Genomic DNA, 25,436 nt, shown 5'->3' on the forward strand with positions numbered 1-25,436 from the left:
CAGCCACTCCCTAGTTTAAGTGTTGTTGGTAAACAAGCTAAAATAGTTTGATAAATAACCATTTAAAACATTTCGCTTGTCATAAAAATATAGATGTGACCATACATTGGAATATGTAACTTTTGGAATGAATAGCTTCTCTAACATAGTGATAATGTGCATGCACTTGTGTATGATTTAACTAACGTGAATCTTGCTTAATTTCTTTTCTTTTGTCTTGATGAAAGCCCATCCTTGTGCAAATTTGTCAACACTTACTGAGACATAACTTTTGTGAACTATTTTATTCAGTGTGATTCCATAGATATGTTTGTCTGTTACAACCAGTAAGCACTGTGAAATCAGTTAAATGTTTGGATGTCTTCTTATTTATATAGACGCTGGTTTTCGATACAGAATAATCAGCTTGTTTACCAGAAAAAATTTAAGGTAGGTACTGTACTTCCAATACCCAAGAATGTTGTTGTTGGGAATTAGGGTGGTCTGTTGATGAGAGCAGAGGGATGAAAGTTGAGAGATGCTGCCACTCATTTGCAACATGACCTTGAGCAACCCACTTAATTTCTCTGTCTCAATTTTCTCGCCTATAAAATGGGGCAATATCAACTTTGTAAATCTCTGAGATCCCTGAATGATAGGTGATTTGTAAGTGCTCATTGTTATCATTGGGGTTCCTGATAATGATTCCACAGGTTGGGCTGCATTCCAAAATGAGCATAAACTCCTGTTTTTCTCTCAAAGTAGGCTGCTGGTTGCTGTTAAATTTCATATAGGATTAGTTTTTATGCCCTTTGAATTTTCTGTGCAGTTTTTGTCTCGCTTTCATTCAGAAATTTGTAATAGGAAGACTTTTAATTTGGGCTTTAGTTAAAACTGCCAGTGACAAATTTAGCTTTTCATTGTTGGCTGATGCCACTTTTAAAAACATTGTCTGTTTTCATAGAACTTGGGAGAGCTGTGGTACATGGGCAAATCTGGTGCAATAGGTAGCTTGTTTTTTAAGTAATATTCTTCCTATAATTGAAAATTTTTGTGTGCACACACAAACCTGATTGGGGCGAGGAACGTGCAGTCCTGTTTGATTGATTGGGAGGTGCAGGTGGGCAGATCCACATAAAAATTTCTCTGTTAAGAGTTACACTTTGGTCAGATTTTATCCTACAAGAGAAGGTATGTGGAGCTGCTGCTGGACACAGTATTCTATGATGCTTCAACAACAGCTATATTTCTACCCCTACTGGTCTGCTCCCTGCCTACTTATCCACCTCCCACCCCTAATTAAAAAAATTATAGGAAATGAATACATGGAAAGCTTTGTTGTGAAGCACTTGGGGGTTGCTACACACAAGATGCCTGACCCAACCCACAAAAGCAAGGCTATGAAAAATTAAGCTACTTTATATACATATCCTCTTTTCTTCTACCCACAAGCACACACCTTACATTATCACAGCTACCAAATACCACAGATCGCTCAGAGCATCCTTAACTCTGCCCCACCTGCAGCCCAGGGAGGCCAACCTTCTTCATTCCCTTCAGCAAATATGCCTGTACCAAATTATCCGTTTCCCCATACAACTAACTTCTGCACCAAACCGCCCACAGTTACTAGTGTTGGGGGAGAAGAGTCTAATAAAGGATTGTGTGCAGAAGGGCAGAAGTGGGGTGGGGGTGGCAGAGTTAGTTAGAAATTGCCATAGTAGATCAAAACTGAGGTCCATCTAGTCCAGTGTCTTGTGGCCAGCAGCTGGGTGTGGTGTGTGGTCTGTTGTGTAAGGTGGCTCTGGTAATGGTTGGATTACCTGTGGGTGGACTGGAAGAATGAATGTACTGATTAGGTGATTTAACTTTTTTTTTTCTTTTTTCCATTTGGGGGTTTGTCAGGTCTGGGAGTGTGTGTCAATCCTAACAGCTTCGTGATAATGTTTTGTGAGCAGTATTATTATTATTCTACCATGATCACACTGTAGACACCATAACAAATATTATACTTCAACAAAATCCTTAAACTAGCATCAGTTTTTGTGTTTTTATGGACCCAAATTTTAAAGCACCTTCAACTTAGCGTCTGATTTTGCACTTGCAGTGAAATGTGGGCACATTTAATTGTGACCCCTCTGTCTGATTTGCAAGCTAATTATTTTCTTCTCAGAAAGAACAGTGGTACTCAGTTGAGCCACTGTGCTGTTTAAATATCAGCTGTCAATCACACCGTCAATTTTTATAGGAAAGGAGGGGGTTCTCCCAAGTCTGTATTACATTTTCATACACATTAATGTTTAACTTCTACTATGGATATTACATGAAGTCTGTTTTGATGAAATGGAAAAATTGGAAAGCAGTTGGGACTAGCAGTGGCTTCAGTAAGTTTCTCCCCTCACCATAAACTTGACTTGTTTTGTTCATTTTACCTTTTCTAGGATAATCCCACAGTAGTCGTTGAAGACTTGCGGCTTTGCACAGTTAAGCATTGCGAAGACATAGAAAGACGTTTCTGCTTCGAGGTGGTCTCTCCAACAAAGTAAGGGGTAATTTTTTTTAAAGTTCATATATAACACAAGTTTTACATACCCATTTCAGACTTGGAATTTAAGAAGGCCATGTAGGGTTCTGGACTAGAGGACCTCTTGAAGTCTCTTCCAATCCTATGATTCTGTGTTTTGGGAGTGGTCACAATGGGAAAAGAATCTCAACCACTTTGTTTTCTAAATTCTGGGACCTGGAGCATGTGATATTCTGGGCAGCCGTAGTGACTATTCAGTCTGCTTTTTGCACTTGTAATAAATATGCATTCTGGTGCTCGTTATACAGTAGTACAGTTGGTAGGCAGATTGCTGCTATATGGATCAGTTGCAGGCAGTACTGTCAGGCTGCTTCTTAATAGTACAAAAAATGGCTTCCAATCACGTCTGATAATTTCTAAATTCAGGAATAAAGCACAACCTAATAAAAGGAAAATATTGAATTTTTAAAAAGTAAATATTAGCCCAAGCAGCACCAGATAGTATAAAATACTGCCTAGTGTGTTTAGAGAGAAAAGGCAGCTCTGCATGTGCAAAAACTGGACATTCATGTCACGTTAGTGTCCTGTGGTATAAGGCCAGCTGCTCTTGCAGGGCGCTGTGTGTGCGTGTGTGTTCTCTTCATCTTATTATTTGTCTGTTTCCTGCTCTTTCTCCCTCTACCCTATAGCCGAATTCTACCTCTATTTGGCTTTTGCCTATCTACGCTTTCTCAACCCTTCAGTTTGACACTTGATTACTTGTTTTCTCTGAATGTTAGTGGGGGCAGCGGTTTTTCCTCTTTAAATCCCTGAAGTCTCCTGCCTTTGAATTCAGTCCCATATGTTAGACATCAGAACTTTGTGCCTTCTCTAGGACTGATGTCCATGTCCTATTTAGTCAGTCATGCAGGTGAATGGGAGTTGAGGATGCAAAGCAGAAGCTTCAGGATAACTACATGGAAATTTAAACAGCAAATTAAACCCTCCTTTGGATTTCTTAGAGTGTCCTACCAAGGTATCCATCATTTAGATTTGAGTATTTTGAGGCAGGGAACATCTTCATTCTGTGTTTATGAAGGCTCAAGCACATGTCAGCTGTTAACAATAATAGTAACTGTGTGGTATAGTATGTATACAAGGATGTGCTGAAGTTTCTAACATAAAACTTGCTTAAGAGTCTGGGTTTTAATGAGTGAGTCTCTTCTTTGAGCCAATTGGTCAGTTTGCTTGAATCTCAAAGTCTGTCTTATTTCTCATAGAAGCTGCATGCTCCAAGCTGATTCTGAAAAGCTGCGGCAGGCATGGATTAAGGCTGTTCAAACCAGTATAGCTACGGCATACAGAGAGAAGGGGGATGAATCCGAGGCAAGTACATTTACCTTTCAGGATCCAGTAATACAGTAAACCATTTCTGATCCTTTTTTCTTCAAGTGAGAATTGTACACGAAATTTAATTATTTTTGTGAGGTCTCTGATCTGTCTCTACTCAACTTTTCATCTGGTAAGGTTATTTTGACCATTATGTTTTGAATCAATAACTTCTTTGAGTGATTATCTACACAGATTTCACTGTTGGAGTGCATGCAGCCCATGTGCACAGATTGGGTTATTTTGAATGACAGTGTCTGTTGAGGGGCACAGGTGTGGTTCTGCTCCCACTGTAGATGAGAGAATAAGGGGCAAGGTGGCCTCAACCACCTTGCAGAGCACCAGCATGTGTCCCAGCGCCCAGGTAAACAATACCAAAAACTACAGAGATCTTGGTCCTCCTTCAGATACCAGTCCTAGCAACAATTCCAACAGCGTCTCTCAGAACTACTGAGGAAATGTCAGTGGTTCCACTTGCAGTGCTCATCAGTCTCGCCCTCCAGCAGGGACAAACACCAAGGAAGCAGTTTGGAAGGGACACTTGAGAACTCAGCTAAATCATCTGTGGATCCACCCCCTTGGTTTTTGTTTGGCCTCTATTGTTTCAAAGAAGTCTGAGTTAGGATGACCTTGGACTGGTGGGTCCCAGAGGTTGTGAAGAAAGGTTCTCACCCAGTTTCAAACTATTCATCTCGCCCATACCCACCCTCCACCTCCTGTCCCTCTTCAGGAACTCTTCTAATGAGGCACTTCTACAACTAGAAGTCAGCTTCCTACTACAACTGGGAGCTTTAGAGGAAGTTCCTCAAGCATTGAGAGGAAAATGCTTCTACTCCCACTACTTCTTGATCCCAAAGAGGAATGGTGGGTGGAGACCCATCCTAGTTCTGTGATGTCTGAATTCCTTCATTGATGTTTCAAGTTCTGGATGGTCACCTTAACCTCCATCAACCCCCATTGGATCCTATGGACTGGTTTGCAGCTCGTGACCTATAGGATACTTATTTCCACATCTAAATAGTCCTGGAACATAAACAATTCCTGCTGTTCATGGTATGAACATCCTGCTCTCAGTACAGAGCCCTACCCTTTGGTCTGGACAGCCTGAGCCACATTAAAAAAGTCGTTCCCCAATAATAGTTGGATTGGGTTATGGGGAACAGCAGCAACTGTTAATTCAGCTTGCAAATTCTCAATTTCCATGTGCACTTTAGCCAAAGGCTCAAGGATTTTGTGACCCCCCCCTACTAACAAAAGCTCTGCCATCTGTCCTGGCAGTATGTCTTCCTCCTGAACAAGATCTCTCCTGACCACAGAAATTTCTGTGCCAGTATCCTTCCACCCAAGAAGTTCTTTGCCATTTACTCTGACAGCCTTTGTGCTTCCCGCCAGGTTGTGCAGTTGCTATTTTTACAAACCCTGTGTGATAAGTGGCAATTGCCTGAGGTGTCTCTGTGCTCTGGGTAGCAGCATTTCCATGAGCTGCTTGCTGCCTGTTCCCACTCAGCACTGGTCATTTATTCCTCAGGTGCTCAGTGGAATTACAATGATAGCACCTTCTGGGCTCTTCTGTTTTTCAGGAGAGTTGGGATGAGGACTGGAGGAATTACTTGGGGAGCTGAGAGCCTACCCTCCCATTCATCCTCCTTCTTCCCAGGGGTAAAACAGGAACCCTGCTTCCCACCAAACTTAAACCCCTCTGCCTGTGATTTATTTCTAATAGATGCTTGGGATTCAAATTCCTCCACAAAAGTAGCAAGCTCTTCAACAGTTTTTTCACCTTTTTTATCCCATAGACACTGTTTCACCTCATCATTAGACATATTCAGGAACTGTTCCTAGGCAACCAGATCACACATTTCAAGCTTCGAAGAAATACCTTTTCCCCTTACACACTTATCCAGTAAATGTCTCATTTGGTTACGTATGCCACATTACTCATTCCAGCCCCTCTCTTAAGGCTTCTAAATTTTACTGTAAGTTTCATGTGTAATCTGAAACTTAGTTTTTAAAACCAATTCCTTAAATTTACCATAATTTGAAGCATTACTAATTGGCATCTTACTGAATATATCCAGAGCTCTCCCAGACAACTTTGGAACTAAAGTGGTCATCTTTTGATCATCAGCAATCTCATGGAGCACTCAGCCTTTCAAAGGTGATGAAATATTCAGCAATGTCCCCAGTCTCGCTATATGCAGAACACAACCACTCCCATTTGTGGATTTTTGGAGAGGTGGGGCCCCCTGGTATGGGGTTCTGATTCCGCTTCTCTAGCAAGGCCAGTTCATGCTGTCTCACTTTTTCTCTCTCCTCCATGTCTTTGGCTTGCAGTTCCAGTGCAGCTTTTTGCCTAGCTGCTTCTGTCTCCATCTGCAGACTCTGTAATTCCATACGTTTTCTGTGTTCTTTTTCGTTTTTTGCTGCCTGCGATCTGCAGAGCTCCAATTTTGCAACTGTTTCACTATCACTCATTTTCCTGCTTTTTCTGCCCCTACTTCCCTTGCCCGAAATAAGCAAACAGAAAATAACAAACTGGTAACCACTTTCTGTTCTCTAGCCAACACGCTTAAAACTCCCTTAAAATCACCACCAGTGTGTCAGAGCAATAAGCTGTGCACATTACCCTGCTCTCTGTGCCACTGTGACGGGTTGACCCCGATTTTCCGGGGTGCCACCTCGTGCTGGGATATCACTGAGCCCCCCTGTTCCACCAGCCTGTACTCCTTCACCCTGTCCTGCTGTGCCAGGCCCTCAAGCCTCCTCTAGCACACACAGACAGGTAGGGACACACCCGGCTGCAGAAGGACATAGACACTGGAAATCAGCTCTGCGTGGAAAGACTCAGCTTGAGAATTGCCCTTTCTGGAGTGTAAACCCAAAAAGTTTATTAACTACGAAGGATAGATTTTTAAGTGATTATAAGGGTTAACAAACAGATCAAAGCGCAGATTACTGAGCAAATAAAGCAAATGCAAAGTAAGCTCAATACACTAAAGAAACTGGCCCCTAAATATTGTTTTAAGCATTTCTTTCACAGGCCAGATGACTTTTTCTGGCCCAGGCTCAACTCTTCTTCTCTCTTCCCTGCCCTCCCCCCAAGTCCTTGTTTCTGAGATCTTCTCAGCAGTCATCCTGTGGGAGGATTCAGTGAAGAAGAAGCTTTGATTAACTTTCTTCCCTGCATTAAATAGGATTTACATATGGCGGGAATCCTTTATTTCCCAGTTTGGTCTTTACCCCTTCTGTGGAAAAATACTAGCAGGCCAAGATGGAGTCCAGTACCAGGTGACAGGATCACATGACCCTGCAATGTCAAAGCAGCATCCCAGGAAGCTTCTCAGGAAGGTGGGAGATTAGCATCTTCAAAGTCCTATTGCCCTCCCTAGTGGCTCATTGACTAACCAGCCAGTCTTGTGGGCATTCCCCAGGTGCAAACACTTTTGTAGTTGATACATAATCTATATTCCTAACTTCAGATACAGAAATGACACATGCTTACAAATAGGATAATCATATTCAGTAAATCATAACCTTTCCAATCGCTTACATGACTCACCTTGCATAAAACCTGTCCTAGTTATGCCATATTCATATCATAAGCATATGGGGCATAGTGTCACAACATCCACACCGACTTTGATGTAATATACAGAATTCATAGGAACAGTGATTGATAGATTCCTAGTTGGCAAAAGGATACCTTCCACAGCACCCAGACATCAGTGACAGACATACGACAATTTTATGTGCACCCAGTAACGCAAGTGAAAATCTGCCTGAAGCTACTGGGGCTCATGTCGTGTATGACCTGCAGCTTGCTAAACCTCAAAGGGTGGTTAAGATCTGTGTATTAACCCAAGAGAGACTGTAAGGACATGTGGATACCTCTCCACAGAGAGCCTTTCTTCATTAGACTAGTGGATACACCCAGACCAGGAGTGCACAGGAGCTCCGTTGTCTGCCTCCCTCCCTTAGAATAATCTGATCACGAGTACCTCCACCTATAGGTGGGGAGCACACTTGGACCAACTCTAGATTCAGGGGAAGTGGTTGGCTCTCATGTCATTCCTTCATATCAGTGTGTTGGAACTCCAAATAATTCGATTGGCATGCAGAGTATTCTTACCTCTCCTTTAGGGTCTCCCTGTGCAAGTGCTTATATACAATACCATAGTGATGCACTACATCAACAGGCAAGGAAGGGCCCTATCCTCCCCCTGGTGCCAAGAAGCTATGAGTCTGTGGATATGGAGTATTCGGCACCAGGTCACCCAGTAGCTTTCCATCTCCCAGGCCTTAGGAACATCTTGGTGGGCCAGCTCAGCAGAGATTCTCCAAGAGCCACAAGTGGCCCCTCAAGCCCTTGGCCCTCCAGACAGTCTTTTGCAGATGCGGCTACCCAACAATAGACTTGTTTGTGCTATGCCACAGCGACAAATGCTAGAGGCTCTGCTCCAGAGGAGGCGGAGTCTGGGATTCCTCACAGGTGCTTTCCTCATCCCTTGGTCTCCAGACCTCATATATGCTTTTCTCCAGGGTCCTGTGAAAGTTCAAGCAGGATTCAGGGACAGTCATCCTGATAGCATCCGCTTGGGCCAGACAGTTCTGGTACCATACCTGATGAAACTGTCAGTCCAGAGGCCAGTCACCTCACTAAGTCTGCCTCGCCTGCTCTCTCAGAATAACAGTCAAGTCCTGCACCTGAACCCAGAGTAACTGAACATGACTGCCTGGATACTGGCTGGCTGATGTTCCCCAGGAGGAGTTGTTTGCTGGCAGTCCTTGACATCTTGCTGCAGAGCAGGAAACTGTCCACAAGACAAACTTACCAATGTAAATGAAGCAAGATGGATTGATTAAGTCACTTATTTAAATCACTGATTTTTAATAATTTAGATCAGCGAGCAGGAGACTTTGTCATCAATTTTAATTTTGTTTTGCATTTGTATTTTTCTACAGAAAGATTGATTCTCATTGATTTGATAACTATTAAAATATGTTGATTTGTAACTACATATAGTCTTTACCCAGTTTTTCTGACTAGGAGGATACACTATCATCTACACACATTTATTTAAGCCGTTATATAGCTTAACTTACATTTATTCACAATATTAATTTTTACATTTTTATGTTAGAAAGTGGTGAATGATGCATTTCTTATTTAGTAAAATTATTAGTTTTTTAAGTTGTGATTTGTGTCAAGCTGTATTTGGATGGAAATTCAAACAAATTAAAATGCACAAGCGTTTCAAATTGTTTATTAGTTAAATAAAATGACCTTAAATGAGCTGTATGCATAAGGGAAAAATGGTTATAAAAGCATGTCTTGCATTTAAAACTAACTGATTTATTAAACAAAAGTATTATCTGTTAGTGAATTGAACTAATTTTTTCTGGTCACCATGTCCTTCAAGATTTTAGAACTAGTAGCTTTCATCCTCGAACACCCAATTGTTGTTCTGTAGAGTGGGAGAGGATAACAAGCTTTCCTGCTGTTTCAGCTTTCAGATGTTTTCTTACTTTGAGCTAGTTTTTTAACTGAACTGGTTTAATAAACTGAAATTAAGAAATTATTCTCTCTGTACCTGTAAAAAAGACTACTGCTATCAAAGCTGATTTAGCACTTCAGCAAACTCTGGGTGCAGGTACTTAGCCAGTGACTTCCACAAGTTCAGTGATTTGACTTTCTTTGAAACTTGGCGACAAGCATGTACTGCTTACTATTGTTTAATGTATCTGTTTTTAATAGATTATACTAAGGTTAGTCCTTAACATAGGTTGTCAAAGTTTCAAATTTAAATGATTTAGTTTTTTAAAAATCAACCCATATTTAAATAAAAATTCCTATTTTTAAAAATAAAATTTCAAATACTGATTTTTTTTTCCTCCACCTTACTGTAGGGGGATTAACCATGTTTGTCCCTATGTATATTCCACATGTGACATGCACGTGCATCAAGTGCTTGAGACTCAAAAGCCTTTCAAGTAGTGTCTGTTGGTCCATGCCTGTGCTCTGGTCCACGCCTGCGTCCAGGGTACAAGTGCCTCTGCAGTTCCTTCTTACCATCACGTGGCCTGAGTTGGAATCTCTTGTGTCTGAAGATAACTTTGCACTCTTTCTTATCTATAAATATAATTGCATCCAGTTCTTAGTCTAGTGTATTTGGTAGTCTCTTTATAGTTAGTGTAGATCAGCTTTTCCCTGCACCAGGGACCCTCTCCATTTCCCCTCTTGGGAGGAGAACTATGCCCAGGGTTCAAGAACTCTCTCTTGTCCTTGCTGCTACTTGGTCAGCAACGACCACCAGTGCTATCTTTACTGCCTTAGAGAGGCACGTTTCTCTGCCCTTTCCTCCCTGGACCCGAGGGATGAGAGCTTCGACTGTGGAAATACCTCATGGATAAAGTGGTGAGACCTCAGTTGGATCCAGGCTGGGGTGAGTTCCCCGTTCGTTGGCCTCAGCACTCGAGTAGCACCCCTCCGAGCATAAGCTCTGGAGCGGAGGCCAGATCTGATAAAGCTAAAAACTTTGTGTCAGGCTTCTCATGAGAGTTGAGGACACCAGTCACAGAAACAAGAAAAAATGCCCTTCCGGGTCTGTTCCCAAGAGAGAGGATCCCTCTTCGACTCCTTCCAAATCAGGTGAGCTCTCGCGTTCAGGTCCTAAAGACTTAAGCCTCCCAACCATGAGGGTAAGGTGCGCAGGAGCAAGTGTGACATTTTGGAGATCACCAAGATCAGTAAGTGTTTCTCTCACCATCTGCCCTATAACCTCAGGTGCCTTCATGCTCTTCTGCTGTAGCTCACATCCCTGATGCTGGACCAGCTGCTGGTCTCCTCCCTGAGTAGCTTTGCTGCTAGGCAACCAGTGAGCCCAGCTGCAGTGCCTTTGAACTGACAGAGTAACCACAGCCCCTGATTGGCTGCTGATTTACCAGCCATGCTTATAAGCCTGGCCCGATAGTAGATGAGCGGATGTTCAGTGTGTACCAGTCCTGCAGCTATGCTTGCCCTTGTTCCAGCCATGCTCCAGCCTGCGTCCAAGGCTTGCCCCTGCTCTGCACCAGCCCTGTTCCCTTCTGGCTCCACTGCTCCACTTCTTCCCTACGACTCTGGTTGACCCTCTGGCTCTGGCATTCAGCTTCTGTCCCTCCAGTACTGACCCTTGGCCCATTCCTGAACTCTGTCTACCCTGGACCTAGCTCTAATCTCTCATTTCACTAGGCTCGACTGTCCACAGCTCAGTGGCAACACCTACCTACAAGCCCAGGGTCTCACCCTGGCTTCCACTAGCCCAGTTACTACTTGTAGGGTAACCCCAATAGCGCTTCTTGTCCTAAGTCTGCCCAAGTCCATCCTTTCCGAGTTCTTAGGTACCTTATGCTCAGACTGTTCCCTCCATCAGCCCCTTGGCCATCCACTCACTTTGGCATCCACATGCCACACAATTTGCAAATAGAGGGCTGCTTGGGGTGGAAAAGTAAACAAAAGATTTACTTAATAGAAAAACCGATTCAAAGCTGAAATAGCAAGGGAAAGCAAACAGTCAGGTTACACATAAAATAAACATAAACGCAACATCAGGCTTTGTTCTTCTGTATTAGATAAAATCCCTTTTCTAATGAGAGTTACCTATTGCCTTTGGACAGTTTCCCACGTATCCCCCTGGCTTGGGGATCAAGGGTTCACAGACAGCTTCCGACTTAAAGACTGCTCCTCAGTTTCTGGAGGCCAACCCTAAGACACATGCCTGCTTTTACAAAGCTTCTCACCCCTCCCTCCACCCCCCCCCCCAATACATGGTGACTCATGGTCATACAGACTGTGGAGATCCCCTCTTGATTCGAGAGCCGGGATGTCTTTCCATTACGTTCAGTGGTCCACCATTGTCCTTTCCTGGGCTGGAAAATGGATGTGTACTTGAAGTTGGTCTAGTGTCAATGACTGGCTGGGAGGTGCCTTTCCCTGTCTGATTGCTCACTGTACTACTGTAAGGTGGAGCTGAAGTTTTATAGACTGAGGCTTATAATTCCCTGGAGGACATCTTCGCCCTCCCATACCCATAATCGCCTGGGCTTTCAGGTTCAGTCCTTCTGAGGGAAGTATCCACACCAGAAAAGGAATCAACTTCAAGGAGAAAGAGCTACTCCACTGACCCTGAGTGGGAGATACACAATTCAGTGCTAAACAAAATCTTCATTCAGTGGGAAACTCCATCGTGGGACCTATTCATCTCTGATATACAAGGAGTTCAACATATACTGCACTAGAGCAGCACTGGGTTGGGACTCCAAGGCGATGCCTTTCTACAATCCTGGAAAGACCACTTGAACTTTTCCCCCTGTTTTGCTGCTGCTGTAGGTTCTGTGGGAGGTTCATCATGACAAAGTGCAAGTCATTGTTATTGCATTCAACTGGCCCAGGCTATTCTGATTTCCAGACCTCCTGTGAATGTCTACCCATCCACCATCCAACCCTTCCTGCATCTATCACTAGAGAATGGCAGAACTAGACATCCCAGCCCATACGGTTTCCACCTCACGGCCTGGTGTCTGGAAGGGGATCAGACCTAGAGCGTTCATGTTCGGAGGCTGTTCATCAAACTATTCTTAATCACAGCAGACAAGACTCCACCAGAAAATGCTATCTTGCTAAATGGAGGCACTTCTCTACCTGGGCACAACAAAATCATTTATCTCCAGAGACAGCAGGTATTCCTGTTTTGTTCTAGAATACCTCCTCACTCTTGAGAAGTTGGGCCTTCGTATTCACTTGCTGCCGGTCCACCTAGCAGCAATCGGTGCCTTGCATCTTTAAGTAGAGGTCTAGTCTATTTTGACTCACCCCATAACACTCAGATTCCTGAAGGGTCTCACTAGGGCCTTCCCACCAGAATTGAAGCCAACAGCTAACTGGGACCTCTGTCTTGTACTCTCAATACTTACTAAGCTGCCCTTTCAACCGCTGGCCATGTGCTTGATGTCCCACCTATTCGCAAAGGTTGCCTTCCTTATCACCATCACATCAGCCAGGATGGTGAGTGAGCATGATTGAATGCAATCATGGCCAACCTACCATAGGGAACTTTTCTTTTTGACAAGGTATCCCTTTGCCTCAACCCAAAATTCATCCCTAAGGTAAGTTCTGGGTTCCACATAAATCAAGTCCATTAACTTACCGGTATTCTTTTCAAAGGTTTATAACTCCAGTAAGGAGAGGAGGCCTGACTCTCAGATGAGCTTTGGCATTCTGCCTACAAAGAATGAAACCAATTAGAAAAATGCCTTGACTATTTGTTGCTATAGCAGTGTGAGCACAAGGACAAGTAATACCTGTTCAGAGACTATCTACATGGATTTCTATCCTCCTTTACTGTGAGTGCATCTCCCTCTCCAGGACGGTGTAAGGGCCCATTCTACTGGAGCACAAGCAACCTCAGAAGCATCTCTTTGATACTCATCTATGGTGGACCTTTGTAAGGTGGCAGCCTGGGGTTCCAGCCACACTTTCGTGAAGCATTACGCTTTAGTCTAAGCCTCTTCTGCAGATGCAGGTTTGGAACATGTTATGGGCATCTGTACCACCTGCATCCTTGTGGCCCGCCCCCCCCCCCCCCGCTATTTGACTCTTGCTTACCAGTCACCCATGTGTGGAATACACAAGGATCAGCACTCAAAGAAGAAATGGAGGTTGGTTACTTGTAACTGGTGGTTTTTTGAGATACGTGATCCCTATCTGTATTCTACCACCTGCCCACTTTCCCTTCTGCTCTGGATTGGATTCATGGTAGTGAAGGAACTGGAGAGGCAGGTGGTCCACAGCTCCCTTTATAACCCTTGCTGCTGAGCACAAGGAGCTCCAGGGCATAGGTGCAGACCAGTAGATGCTGCTTGCAAGATTTTCTGATCTCAGGTTCCTGGTGCGTGTGCATATTGGATGTTTTTGTAGTTACATATCTTTCCTTTCAGTTGTTGTTTAGCAATTAAAGAGTTATAGATAAATGTGGAAGCTTCCTCCAGGGCCATAGCAATGTTAACTGCTGTGTCTCTAGTTCTTCTTTTTTTTTTTTTTTTTTTTTTTGGTTGCCTCTTTGTAGAAACTAGAGAAGAAATCGTCATCCCCTTCTACAGGAAGCCTAGAATCTGGCAGTGAGTCAAAAGAGAAGTTGTTAAAAGGAGAAAGTGCACTACAGCGGGTTCAATGTATTGGTGGTAACATCACCTGTTGTGATTGTGGCCTGGCAGATCCTCGTTGGGCCAGTATCAACCTAGGAATCACATTGTGTATTGAGTGTTCTGGGATACACAGGTAGGTAAACCCTTCACACATGCCTCATTTCATGCAGCATGGCCAAAGCATTACTTCATTATGAGGTGTTTTTTCCATCTTGTAACGTGTTTGGAGGCAAGATTAGAGACCCCTGCATGCAGATAGAATTAAGATAACAGCTTGATCTGCAAGAGGGACTAGTAAGCCTGCTTAACATAAGACAGTATGTTAGCGTACAGTAGTTACGTATTAATATGAGGTGTTTTTTTTTTCTCCCCTGTTTAGGAGTCTAGGAGTTCACTTTTCAAAAGTTAGATCCTTAACACTAGATACATGGGAGCCTGAACTTCTAAAGGTATGGTAATCCTTTATGAGAAGAGAGTTTCTAAAAATGATAGTAATAGTTTGTAGCAGGAATTGAATTTTTTTGTCTAATTGTTGGTCTAGAGCTTGTGCTTGGAAATGTCTGTTGGCACGGAACAATTAGTAGTGGGCCAAGTAGCCTTGGAAAGTGAGAGAGGATTATCATATTTTTTATTCACAGCATTTTCAACCTGATTTAAGCACAATAGCTAATGAAATCTGAGTTACAAACCAAAGCCCAACACCATTTGAAAAAAGGGATTCCAAGGCTTCGCTTGGTATAGAATATTGATGTTCAAGACATTACTACAGTTGCTTCAGATTTCTTGTGTGCGCGCATTGTGGGGGGAGGAGAGAGTTGTGTATGTACTGTGACGGGGCAAGGGCAGATGGCTTTAGTAATGTAGTGGGAGATGGATATATTAGCCCCAGGCTAGCCAAATCCCTGTTACCAGGATAAGCAAGTGGCAGCTGCTCCAGGTCAATTAAAACACCTAGGGCCAATTAAGATCCTTCCAGAAAGCAGGGAAGACAGCTAGGTTGATTGGAATACCTGAAGCCAATCAAGGTCTGGCTGAAACTAGTTAAAAGCCTCCCAGTTAAAAGCCTCCCAGTTAGTCAGGTGGGCATGTGTGTCAGGAGCTGTAGGAGGAAGCCGTGCTGCTGGAGATACTAAGCAGTACAAATCATAACAGGCATAAGGAAGGAGGCCCTGAGGTAAGGGTGAAGTAGATATTGAGGAAGTGAGGGCTGCTGTGGGGACGTGGCCCAGGGAATTGTACGTGTCCTGTTTCCAAAAAGTCCGCTACCATAGCTGATACTATAAGGGTCCCTGGACTGGAGCCTAGAGTAGAGGGTGGGCCTGGCCTCCCCCCTCCATTCCCCGATGAATCACTGAGACTAGGAGACGACAGAGACACTGCAAGGGAGAGTAGCTTCTCCTGGCCTCCCTTGCTGTCTTATGTTGAAAATGGCACAGTAGACTGTGACCCGTGCCTCTAGAGAGAGAAGGGCTATGGGGAGGGTCACAGTGAGCCTCTGAGGCTAGCATAATCCGCCAGGAAGCGCGGGACCCACTGAGACAAGATCAGAGCTTTGTCACAGTACGTATTTATCAGAATGGTGTGATTATTAAGATCCAATGTCACCTGATGAATAGAAAAAATGCTTTATACATTTGTGCAGTTGGATAGCTCGTCCAAAGCATTTGTTTCTAGCTAGGATGGTTCACAAGTTATTGGGCCTTACTGCTTTTCTAATCCTAAAGAATAACCCTGTAAAAATGGCAGCAGGGATAAGGGTGCGGATTTCATCTTACTTGTGTTGTGGATTTCCACCTCAAATGTGTTAATTTTACAATTAAGCACTCCCCGCCCCTTTAAAAGTCAGGTTAGCAATCTCTATCTGGGTCTGAGAGTCAAGCTGCATTCTTTCCTTCTGACACACCACTCCCAATAACAGTTCTGCAAGGGAAATTCTGCTTGCAGTGACACCTGTGCAGCCCCTGTACCGTTGAGGGTTTTGTACAGATGTAAGTGATTGGAGCTGATTCTGTTGATGCATGAGATGGACTAGAACTCAGTGTATTGCCTCTTATGTGTGCAGGCTCTGCAGGACTAAGAGGGGTATATTCAGTAAAAGGTGCAGGTATGGCTGAGTGAATAAAAGAACTGTTGAGCACGAGGGTGGTGCAATTTTTACATAATCACTTTTCAGACTAGAATCACACTTTAACCTGCTGCTAGTCCCTTGACAGAGTAGTTCTTTTTTGGTACTTGCCATTTACCAGCCCAAACTGTTTTTTCATCACCTCATTTGGAAGTCTGTTTTCTTTTATTCACCACTCTTGTTTCATTACCCCTACTCTGACAAGGTTTGTTAAACTATTGTAAATGAAAGATATCTCAAGAGGCCCAAACGCTGTGGTGATGGGCGAGGTATGAATATCACTCAGAGAGATAATGCCTTTTATAGTTGTGCTGATATTTTCTTGTCTTGTAGCTGATGTGTGAATTGGGGAATGATGTCATCAATAGAATATATGAAGCAAAAGTTGAAAGAATGGGAGTTAAGAAGCCACAACCTGGAAGCCAAAGGTAGTGATTTAGTTTGGTTTTACTGATCTTCTTGTAACTAGTGCTATAAATGTTCTCCCTTTAAACTCTCTGCATTGTCACTTAGCACAAATAACTTAATTTTGTCTTTGTGTTGCTAATTTGTGCCCATTTTGCACCATTGCTCCTTCGGGTCAAATGCCTAATGGTTACAGGTTCTCTTTCATCACTATTGCTTTAATCCTCTGTGGAACAGTGTATTTCTCTCTGCTTCCATTCAGCACCCCAGCATTTTCTGGGGCGAGGAAGTAAAGTCTGCTTTTCTCTGACATGCTTTTGCCAGGAAATTCTCAAAACTAATCTGGTTCATAGACGCTGCTTATGGTGGAGACTAAAGCTTTTGTGTTTTCCTCAGCACTGCACCATATTCTCCCTCTTGGCCTTCTGCTTAGCTCCCTTCACCCTTTCCCCAGTCTCTTCCTCCCACAATCCTGTCATTTTCTGTCTCTTCCAGCCTTAGGCTATATCTACACTACAGACCTTACAGTGACACAGCTGTACCACTCAACTGTGCTGCTGTAAGGTCTCTCGTGCAGCTGCTCTCTGCTGGTGAGAAAGCTCTTCCACTTGCATAATTAACGAGTGGCGGTAGCTATTTGAGGGGGAGAATGTGTCCCACTATCATAGCACTGTCCACACCGGTGCTTTTGTCAGTGAAACTTATGTCAGTCAGGGGTGCGTTTTTTTTCACACCTCTTACTGACAAAAGTTTTGCCGATGAAAGTACTAGTGTAGCCAGAGCCTTACGTTAGCCTCCTCTGCGTGTGTAAAGTCTTCCTCTACCTGTTCAACTGCTTCTGTTCCACCTTATTTTCATCTCCCACCAGTTCTCGTGTACGTTAATTTCTCCCTCAGCTCCTTCTCTGCCACCATCTCTTTGCTGCTGGCAGCGTTTGTTATGACCCTAGCTCTCCTGGCATCCCTGTTATCTCCCACCAGCCTTATTCCACCTGCTGCTCCCTCCCAGCATTCCTTCCCTTGTTCTCTTCCTTCTGAAGCTGTCACTCAATCTCCAGCAAAGCCACCATATCTCATACCCTCTCCTCCTGCCCTTGTGAACATGTGACTGGTCCCTGGGACGCAGTTTGCACAGATCCCTCTGAGTGCCCTTTCTTTCCCCCTCCCCCCCGGACACTGTTGCCTTCTGTTGGCCCTTTCAGCTTTTCTTTAGCTCTCTGCCCTGTCCAAATCCTCTCCTTTCTCCTCCAGGAGGCCATCATTGGCCATCCTTATCCTGTGCTGATGCTGATTCCCTAGTTTTTCCCTTTTCTCAGTCCCCATCCCTTAACCTGAGTGACTTCAACTTTTATGCTGATGACAGTCTGACTCCAGGGCTACTCAATTCCTCGCAGTCAGCCTGCAGCAATGAAATATATCTCTACCAACTATCTCTGCCACTCCATGACTGACCTCTTCTCAAAACAGTGCTCTTTTGAGTCCTTTGCATCAGGGTTCCCTCTCTCATCGTCACCTTATTGCATTTAATTCTTATATTATGTTCTCAACAACCTTCAAGTAGGTATTTCTGATCTTGCCACTCTGTCTCCTCTCATTCCTTCCTATGCTTCATGGTCAAGCTGTGCCCAATCATGCATAACATTAGGTCTCTAAACTTTCATTCTGTGGGTCACTTTATAAGAGAGCTCTTTGTAGAACACTTCCATACCCAAATTCCCAGTTCCCTTCTTACACAGCTTCATGCTCTGGACCACCACGCTTTGCAGATCACTCATGGTGCATGGACACTAGAAAACCACTGTTGCAGGATGCTTGACATCATTCCCACGAGCGTCTTAGCTATTCTTCAGTAACTCCAGTGATGGTGGTTTCATCAACCCTTTCGTTAATTTATTCCTATACTTGATTGCTCTTTCTTAGCTTGCACCTGAAAGGTGGCTGAAAAATAAAATCACCTGTTTGTCTCTGCCACACATTTTGTGTGTACCTGGTGATGGCACCCTGAGGTGAGGAAGAAGGCGCATTTCAGTGCAGATTATGCTGCAGCTGCCTACTTTGCACCTAGCATCATTCATCACTCACGTGTCCAGCCCTTATAATCTTAACTTTCCCAGGCATAACATTAATATTTACATAAAAATCTAAATGGACAATATTTTATTGGGTTGCTGTTACATATATAAAGATACGGTATACAGATGTTTCTAAAGTATGACACACTATCATGGGAGTGTAAGCTATTCTAAACATGGAGTTTGGTTTTCTTATAAACTTGTGTTCATTCACTCAGCATTCTCAAAAACTCTTCTCTTGGGCTGAAACAGATGCAGGCTTACTTCCAAAGTGAACTTTGTCTGTTCAAGAATTTTGCATTTTAGAGAGCTGGAAAATATTGTTTTCAGCTTTCTTAAAAAAAAGATTGTACATGCAAATAACTGAGGCTGAACTGCATTACTTTAATAATGGCTTTCATATGAATGTGTGCACTACTTACTGTGTTAAGTAAAGTTAATATAACTTCATTGATGTTTGTCTATGCCAGGCAGGAGAAAGAGGATTATATCAGAGCAAAATACGTGGAAAAAAAATTTGTGGAGAGACAGCCTGCATCAGTGTCTCCTGGGCATGGAACAAAAGTTCTGCCTCAAAGTCAGGAGGAAAAGAGGCACAACATTCCTGAAAAATCCCCTTTGGCTGGTGAACAAGTCACAGCTTCTCCAACAGGTATTTACACCCCCCTATCCTTGTATCTATTAGCATGTTCTTTTAAAATGTGTCACTGATATTTTATTTACTGAATTGCTATCTCAGTAAAGAGAAGGCAGAGCTGGGTCTCAGTTGTTCAAAGTCTGTTTCAGAGGCTCAGGGGAAATATAATACTTGCCCTGGAGTGTGTTTGATTTTAAGGGGGAGGAGCATCTTAAATTCAGACATGTACTAATCACAGTCTTTCCTCCCTATTTTTATCATCCTAAACTTTCCCAATAACTTCTTCCTGCCCTTTCCCCTCCTTGCTGCCTGCTTTGTGCTTTGCTAACTTGCATGTCCCCAGCGGTTGCTGTAAGTAGCGACGAGGTGAGGCGGGAGTCTCTGTTCTGTCCTGATGAGCTAGATTCACTCTTCTCCTACTTTGATACCTCTTCAAAACTGCGTAGTAGTAAGTACTACTCTCATGATGGGTTCAGCATCTGCATTGTGGTCCATTGTGTGGCGTGGTCATCTCTCTACCTATAGTCCATTGTCTCCAAGCTATTGCATTGCTTCGTGTTTCCATGAAATAATTTTAAGCTTTTGACTTATCCTGACCTCTTTCCTTTTTATAAAATGGTTGCAGCTTGAACCACTGTAAGTGTCTGGGTCAAAAGTGCAGTTTCAGATTATTTCTTTGAATACATTAGAAATATTGAATCGTTACCACTGTTCCCTTAAAAATAACTGGTAATGAATTCAGGACTAAGTGTAAGAGATGGGTACCTTAGTAGCGTGAACTCTAATACGTTTTTTCCTGAAAACAGTAAGAAGCAGTGACAGTGGGACCCAGCACAGTGCCAATGACCGTAGAGAACACCTCGCTTCCACCATCTCCACAAACAGTTTGTATGAGCCAGGTCCGTTTGATCTTGCACTTAAAGATGGGACTTAAGTGATTTCTTTTTCTGATTAAAAACATGCTAGCAAAAAGCAGACTGCGACTTGCTGGTCCCAGTAAATACTGGTGGTATTACTAAGATTTCCCCTTTTCCCCCTCCTGTTCCAAGTGTCGTTTTAATATAGCTGCTAATTCCTGCGAGCGAGCAGCAGTATTGTCTTTCACCCGTTCTCCCTCTCATGTGTGGTAGCAGGAAGGTAGCTGAATCCTTCTACATCCCACTGGAAGATGTTTTTCTGCCTCAGATAATACCAAACTGGAATTTATTTTTACATCATTTAGAGCAGTGCTGTTTTGACTGTCCTCTGAAGGAAGGCTTCTGGCATTAAAGACTTACATCCCTAGTTAGCCACCATTCATAAAAATTGCAAATAGGTGTCCAGAGGAACATATATAAATGGTTGAATATATATTGCATCCTGGTAGCTGGAATTCTGACTCACTCAGAAAGAGTGGGAACTTAATGAATGTACAATTCTTGTTGGAGTCTGAAAGCAGAGCAATGAAACAGTCAGAGTTGGGAGTTCCTTTAAAAGTTGCTCTTATTTCCCCAAGATACCTTCATTAGCCCAGCTAGTAAAAACTGAAGTGTTTTCGGTCTTGTCATAGGGTGGTCTGGGCCTGAAGAGCTCTCCTGCCGCGTGCTGCAGCATGACGGGCACACCTGCCTGATTTCCCCCCTGCAGACTCTGTAGAAATAGTCAAAAGTCTTTCTGAGGACAAACAGCCCTTCTGAGGTTCATTTATTGCAGAAGTCCCATGCACATAAATCATAACAAAGCATGTCCCATGCTATAGAATTTCCCCAGCATCATCCAAATGGTACATGCAACACACAGCTCTGGTGCCCCCACAAGGCCTCAGCCCTCCGGCGCAGCCCCGGCACTCTTCACCATGCCCCAGCCCACACTTCCATACGGAGTGCAACTCCGTTCTTCCCAGCGGGTACCTGGCAGCATCCGTCACTCCCTATAGCCCTCTCACTGTTCCCCTGGGTCCAGCTCTCCAGCATGGAGACGTTAGCCAGTAAGCCTCTCCCCTGCTCTCAAGCTCTGGCTCTCTGGCTTGGGACATAGACTAGCAAACCTCTCTTGCTGCTCTCTTTGCCTTCAGCCTTCCCCCAGGAACGACCTTCTGCTTCCTTCTGGGACCATCCAACAGCCCTGATCCTTGGCAGCTCTCACCTGTCCCTGATTCCCACTCAGGCAGTTCTGATTCACCAGGTCTCTCTCTTTGTGCATCTCCCTAGTCTGTTTTAGCTCCAGGTGCTGCCCTAGCCTCTTAATTGGCTAAATGGGAGTGTTGCCCTGAGGGAAGAATGCCTTCCTAATCCCAAAAAGTGGTGATCTGGTCAGAGGTGCTTCAGTTTCGAAACACAATTCACAATATACCTGTAGGGCAGAGAGAGCAGGAAGGCAGCAGCTGCAGCAGGAAGGCTGCTGCATGGTTGTGGGGGAGGGAGAAGAGCCATTCAGCTCCACCCCCACCCCCACAACAGCCTGCTGAATAGATGGCACCAGGAGGCAGAGAAGCCTTTTCCTCTTCCTCTGTCCCCTCAGCTCCCCCATACAGTTTCCACATCTGCTCTGGGCTGTGTGTGTGTGTGTGTTTGGGAGTGCGCCAGGGGGTGGTGCTATTACAGAGCATCCAAGTTACCTCTTCCTGCCACTGTTCACCTGGAGCCCAGAGGATACTTGCTCTTGCCAGTCTGGTCTGATCAAACGTTCCCCTGCTGAAATGGGCAGCGGGGGCAATCCCAGGTTCCAGGCCATCTTTTTTAGCACAGTTCTATAGCTTTTTGCAGCAGTTCTGACTGGGATCTTTTTCTCCGCTAGAGCTGTGTCAGTAAACCCTTTGCACCAGAAGGGAGCAGACTCAGGCTATGTCTACACTGCACTTTCATTGGTAAAACTTTTGTCTGTCAGAGGTGTGAGGAAAAACTCATCCCTGACCAACAAAAGTTTTACCGATGAAAAGTGCCGGTGTGGACAGTGCTTTGTGGGCGGGAATGCATCTCCCACCTGTCGTTGGGAGTGGTTTTATTTTGTTGGCAGGAGAGCTCTCTCCTGCCAACAAAGGGCAGCTTACGCTGCATGCCTTTCAGTGCAAGGCTTTAGCAGCACAGCTATGCCACTGTAAGGTGTGCAGTGTAGACATAGCCTTAGAAATCTTCCCGTGTTGCCAGCATTGCTGAAACATATCAGGCATCTTTTTGGCAACATGCATGCTTCTCTTACTTTTGTTTACTTGATCACCAGTCATACTTTACTTTATCACTACAAGTCATAATTGCTCCCTGCCTGATGGATCTGTGTGTCTGACATTCAGACAGCTCAGATTTCTGAATGTCCTATGTGTCTGAAGACAGGCTGCCCCTTGCTGCGACTGTGAATGATACAGCAACCAGCCACTGCTTTGCCACGGCCTCCCCTTCTCAGCCCTTGGATGGAATTGGAAGTTCCCTTCAATGCTTGCTGACTTGCCCTTTGCTTGCAGATCTCAGATGACTTGTTTTCTGTTTCTCTGTAATTCTTTTGTCAGTTAATCGCTGACTTGGGGCATGTCTACACTTGCCATTTAAAGTGGAAAAAGTCCCTTTTTTGCACAAAAACCCATGGGAGCGTCTACCCTTGCCCAATGGCTTTTTGCGGTGAAACTCTGAAGTTTTACCGCAAAAAGAAAACCACCTCCACAAGAGCCATACAGCTCTTACTGGTGATGCTTTTGCGGTGATGTGCAAGTGAAGACACGCTCTTCCTGTTTACAGAGCTTTTAGCCTCCGTAGGATCTCCCACAGAGCCTAATGTGACCACTCTAGCCTGCAGCTCTGATGCCAGGTAAACAGACATCCACCCCTCCCCTGTAGAGCCCCGGGAACTTTGAAACGCCCCTTCCTGTTTTCTTGGCAAGTGCTCACCTATCATCTGGCCAGGTGACAATGGCTGCTCCACAGAGCAAAGGATCTCCTGCTTGGAGCAATGCTGAGCTACTGGAGCTGATCAGTGTTTGTGGGGAGGAGGCTGTGCAGGGACCCAGGGTGCCCCACGATATCCCCCCTCCCCCACAAAAAATGGAGAGAGCTGCACTGTGGGATAGCTGCCCTCAGTGTGCTGCTCTCATCGGGGTGGAAGTGCTGCTCATGTAAACGCACTGAAGCCTGAGGAATGAAGTGAGGAGACAAACCAGCGCTGTTCTTTCCCCGGTTCCCTATCACCGGTGAAACTTACAGCGCAAGAACTCTGCAAGTGTAGACGTACCCTTAGTTTTCTTTTATTTACAAGCCTGACTGCTAGAGTGAGGCCAGGCTTAGCCAGTGTGGTGAGACTTTGATGTGCTGTGTGTCTGTGATGCATCTTTTTTGCTGATTTGTTGGGGCTTTTTTAGATTAAGTTTCAGTTCTGATGGTTGGTTTGTTACGCTTGGGGAATGACCCCAGCAGTTGAGCGGTGTCACCCAGGTACAGTCATAGCCTCCAGTGCCTGTATTGGATTGGCATGTAGGATCACCTCTTGCAGTCAGATCCTGTAGTGAATGCCGTTTTGTGACAAGCCGCCCCAATGCATCCCATAAGTTAACACCATCATGGTACACAGCCTTAGGGAAGGAGCCCTTAAGCCGTGTTTAGCTCTCACTGGTACCGAGAGTCTGGGTTGAAAAGTGGTGCTTCAGAGCAGAGCTGGCCTGATAGGCCCAGAAGCACTTTTCAACATTTTTGTAGCTATTTTTTGTCCCATAGGTCAGAGCTGAAGGGCTGTGTCCAGGTATCAGCTCTGAGTCTTGACGTTTCATGCCCTGAAGCCTGCCTCAAGGTGTACATCAAGGCTGCTACTTCCCATCATGTACCTCTCTTGTCTTTGCTGGAAATACAACTGAACTTCCCAGACAGGCTTTTTATTCACTCTAGTCTGCTTGGGGAATTGTGCCTGAGGTTCTCTGGCCTGTGCTATGCAGGAGGTCAGACTGGATGATCGCAGTGTTCCCATCTGGCCCTGGAATCTGTGCATCTCGGTGCAGTTCCGAGGGGTCAGGCTGGTGGATCCGTGGCAGCATAGCCACATCACTAGTGTAGTTGCACCAAGGCATCTGGAATCTCTTGCATCCAGTCTTTCCTTTTCTTTAATTGGTCATAAATATCCTTATTCATGCCATGCCGAAGAGCTGTCTGACATAATTTTTCACTGTTATTCCCAACTAGGCTTACAGCTTGAAAGCTGTGTTAAGGCACATTCGGACAGAGGGCAAGTCTGCAACAGTTGCTAGATTAGCTCCTGTGCAATGGAGTTGCAGGGCAGCCACATGCAGTTCTCGTGTGTACAAAGCATTATTGCATAGACTCACTATCATGGCACCAATCCTGATTTGTGCCATCTGCTCAGCAACCATTTTCTGGGTTGAGTACCCAAACTCTGCTTCCGTATACTTTTTTTTTTTCATATTCAGAGCAATCTTGCCTCTCTATTTAAAACTTTGCATTACTGTTTGTTTATGCATTGTATTGACACTAGGTGGTTCCTTTGACCCCTATTTCTACTAGGTTAGCTTAATAGCAAGTTTCTATACATTGCTAAAAGAAAAGGAGTACTTGAGGCACCTTAGAGACTAACCAATTTATTTGAGCATAAGCTTTTGTGAGCTACAGCTACATACTGTGGAAACTGCAGAAGACAGTATGCATCTGATGAAGTGAGCTGTAGCTCACGAAAGCTTATGCTCAAATAAATTAGTTAGTCTCTAAGGTGCCACAAGTCCTCCTTTTCTTTTTGCGAATACAGACTAACACGGCTGTTACTCTGAAACCTATAGATTGCTAGTTAAGGTGCTTTTTATGGATGCATCCCTGGAGCTCTCTAGTTTCCTTTACAAGCTGTACCTTGGGAGAAAAGAAAATTTCTTGGCTGTAATTCTTGTTCTCTGAAGTTAGATACAACAGCTAGATTAATGAGTGACGTTCCACAATTACTAATAACTTGGTGGTTATTAATAGTTTTGAATGGAACCACAAAGTGACTTTTATTGGCTAGTGACTTTTATTGAACTTAGCCATGGCCATCTATGTCCCCCAATGGCAAGATGGTTCAGTGGCTCAGAACACTGTTCTGCAAAGTCTGACCTGCCATGTGCCAGAGGCATGGATTTGCAGTGTGGAGTGATCTATTTCTATACTCTAAGTGTATTCAGCACCTTCTGAGAGCAAGAATTACAAGT

The 25,436-nt window shown here is 44.3% G+C and overlaps 1 protein-coding gene across 4 annotated transcripts in view; it reads left to right on the forward strand.

Annotated features, from left to right (window-relative positions):
* The window catches only part of ACAP2 (ArfGAP with coiled-coil, ankyrin repeat and PH domains 2), a 121,108-nt gene that overhangs the window by 80,409 nt on the left and 15,263 nt on the right, over positions 1 to 25,436 (forward strand). For 3 of the 4 annotated variants that reach the window (XM_073358980.2, XM_073358981.1, XM_073358984.1), the window contains 8 exons: positions 378 to 429; positions 2,421 to 2,521; positions 3,763 to 3,868; positions 13,975 to 14,186; positions 14,433 to 14,502; positions 16,512 to 16,606; positions 19,125 to 19,306; positions 20,098 to 20,190. In XM_073358980.2, coding sequence (XP_073215081.1) covers positions 378 to 429; positions 2,421 to 2,521; positions 3,763 to 3,868; positions 13,975 to 14,186; positions 14,433 to 14,502; positions 16,512 to 16,606; positions 19,125 to 19,306; positions 20,098 to 20,190 — 911 coding nt within the window. The remainder of the gene's footprint in view (positions 1 to 377; positions 430 to 2,420; positions 2,522 to 3,762; positions 3,869 to 13,974; positions 14,187 to 14,432; positions 14,503 to 16,511; positions 16,607 to 19,124; positions 19,307 to 20,097; positions 20,191 to 25,436) is intronic. The other variant, XM_073358983.2, reaches the window with a different exon arrangement.

This window comes from Lepidochelys kempii, chromosome 9, assembly GCF_965140285.1.
Source record: "Lepidochelys kempii isolate rLepKem1 chromosome 9, rLepKem1.hap1, whole genome shotgun sequence".
In the NCBI taxonomy this organism is placed as follows: Eukaryota; Metazoa; Chordata; order Testudines; family Cheloniidae; genus Lepidochelys; species Lepidochelys kempii.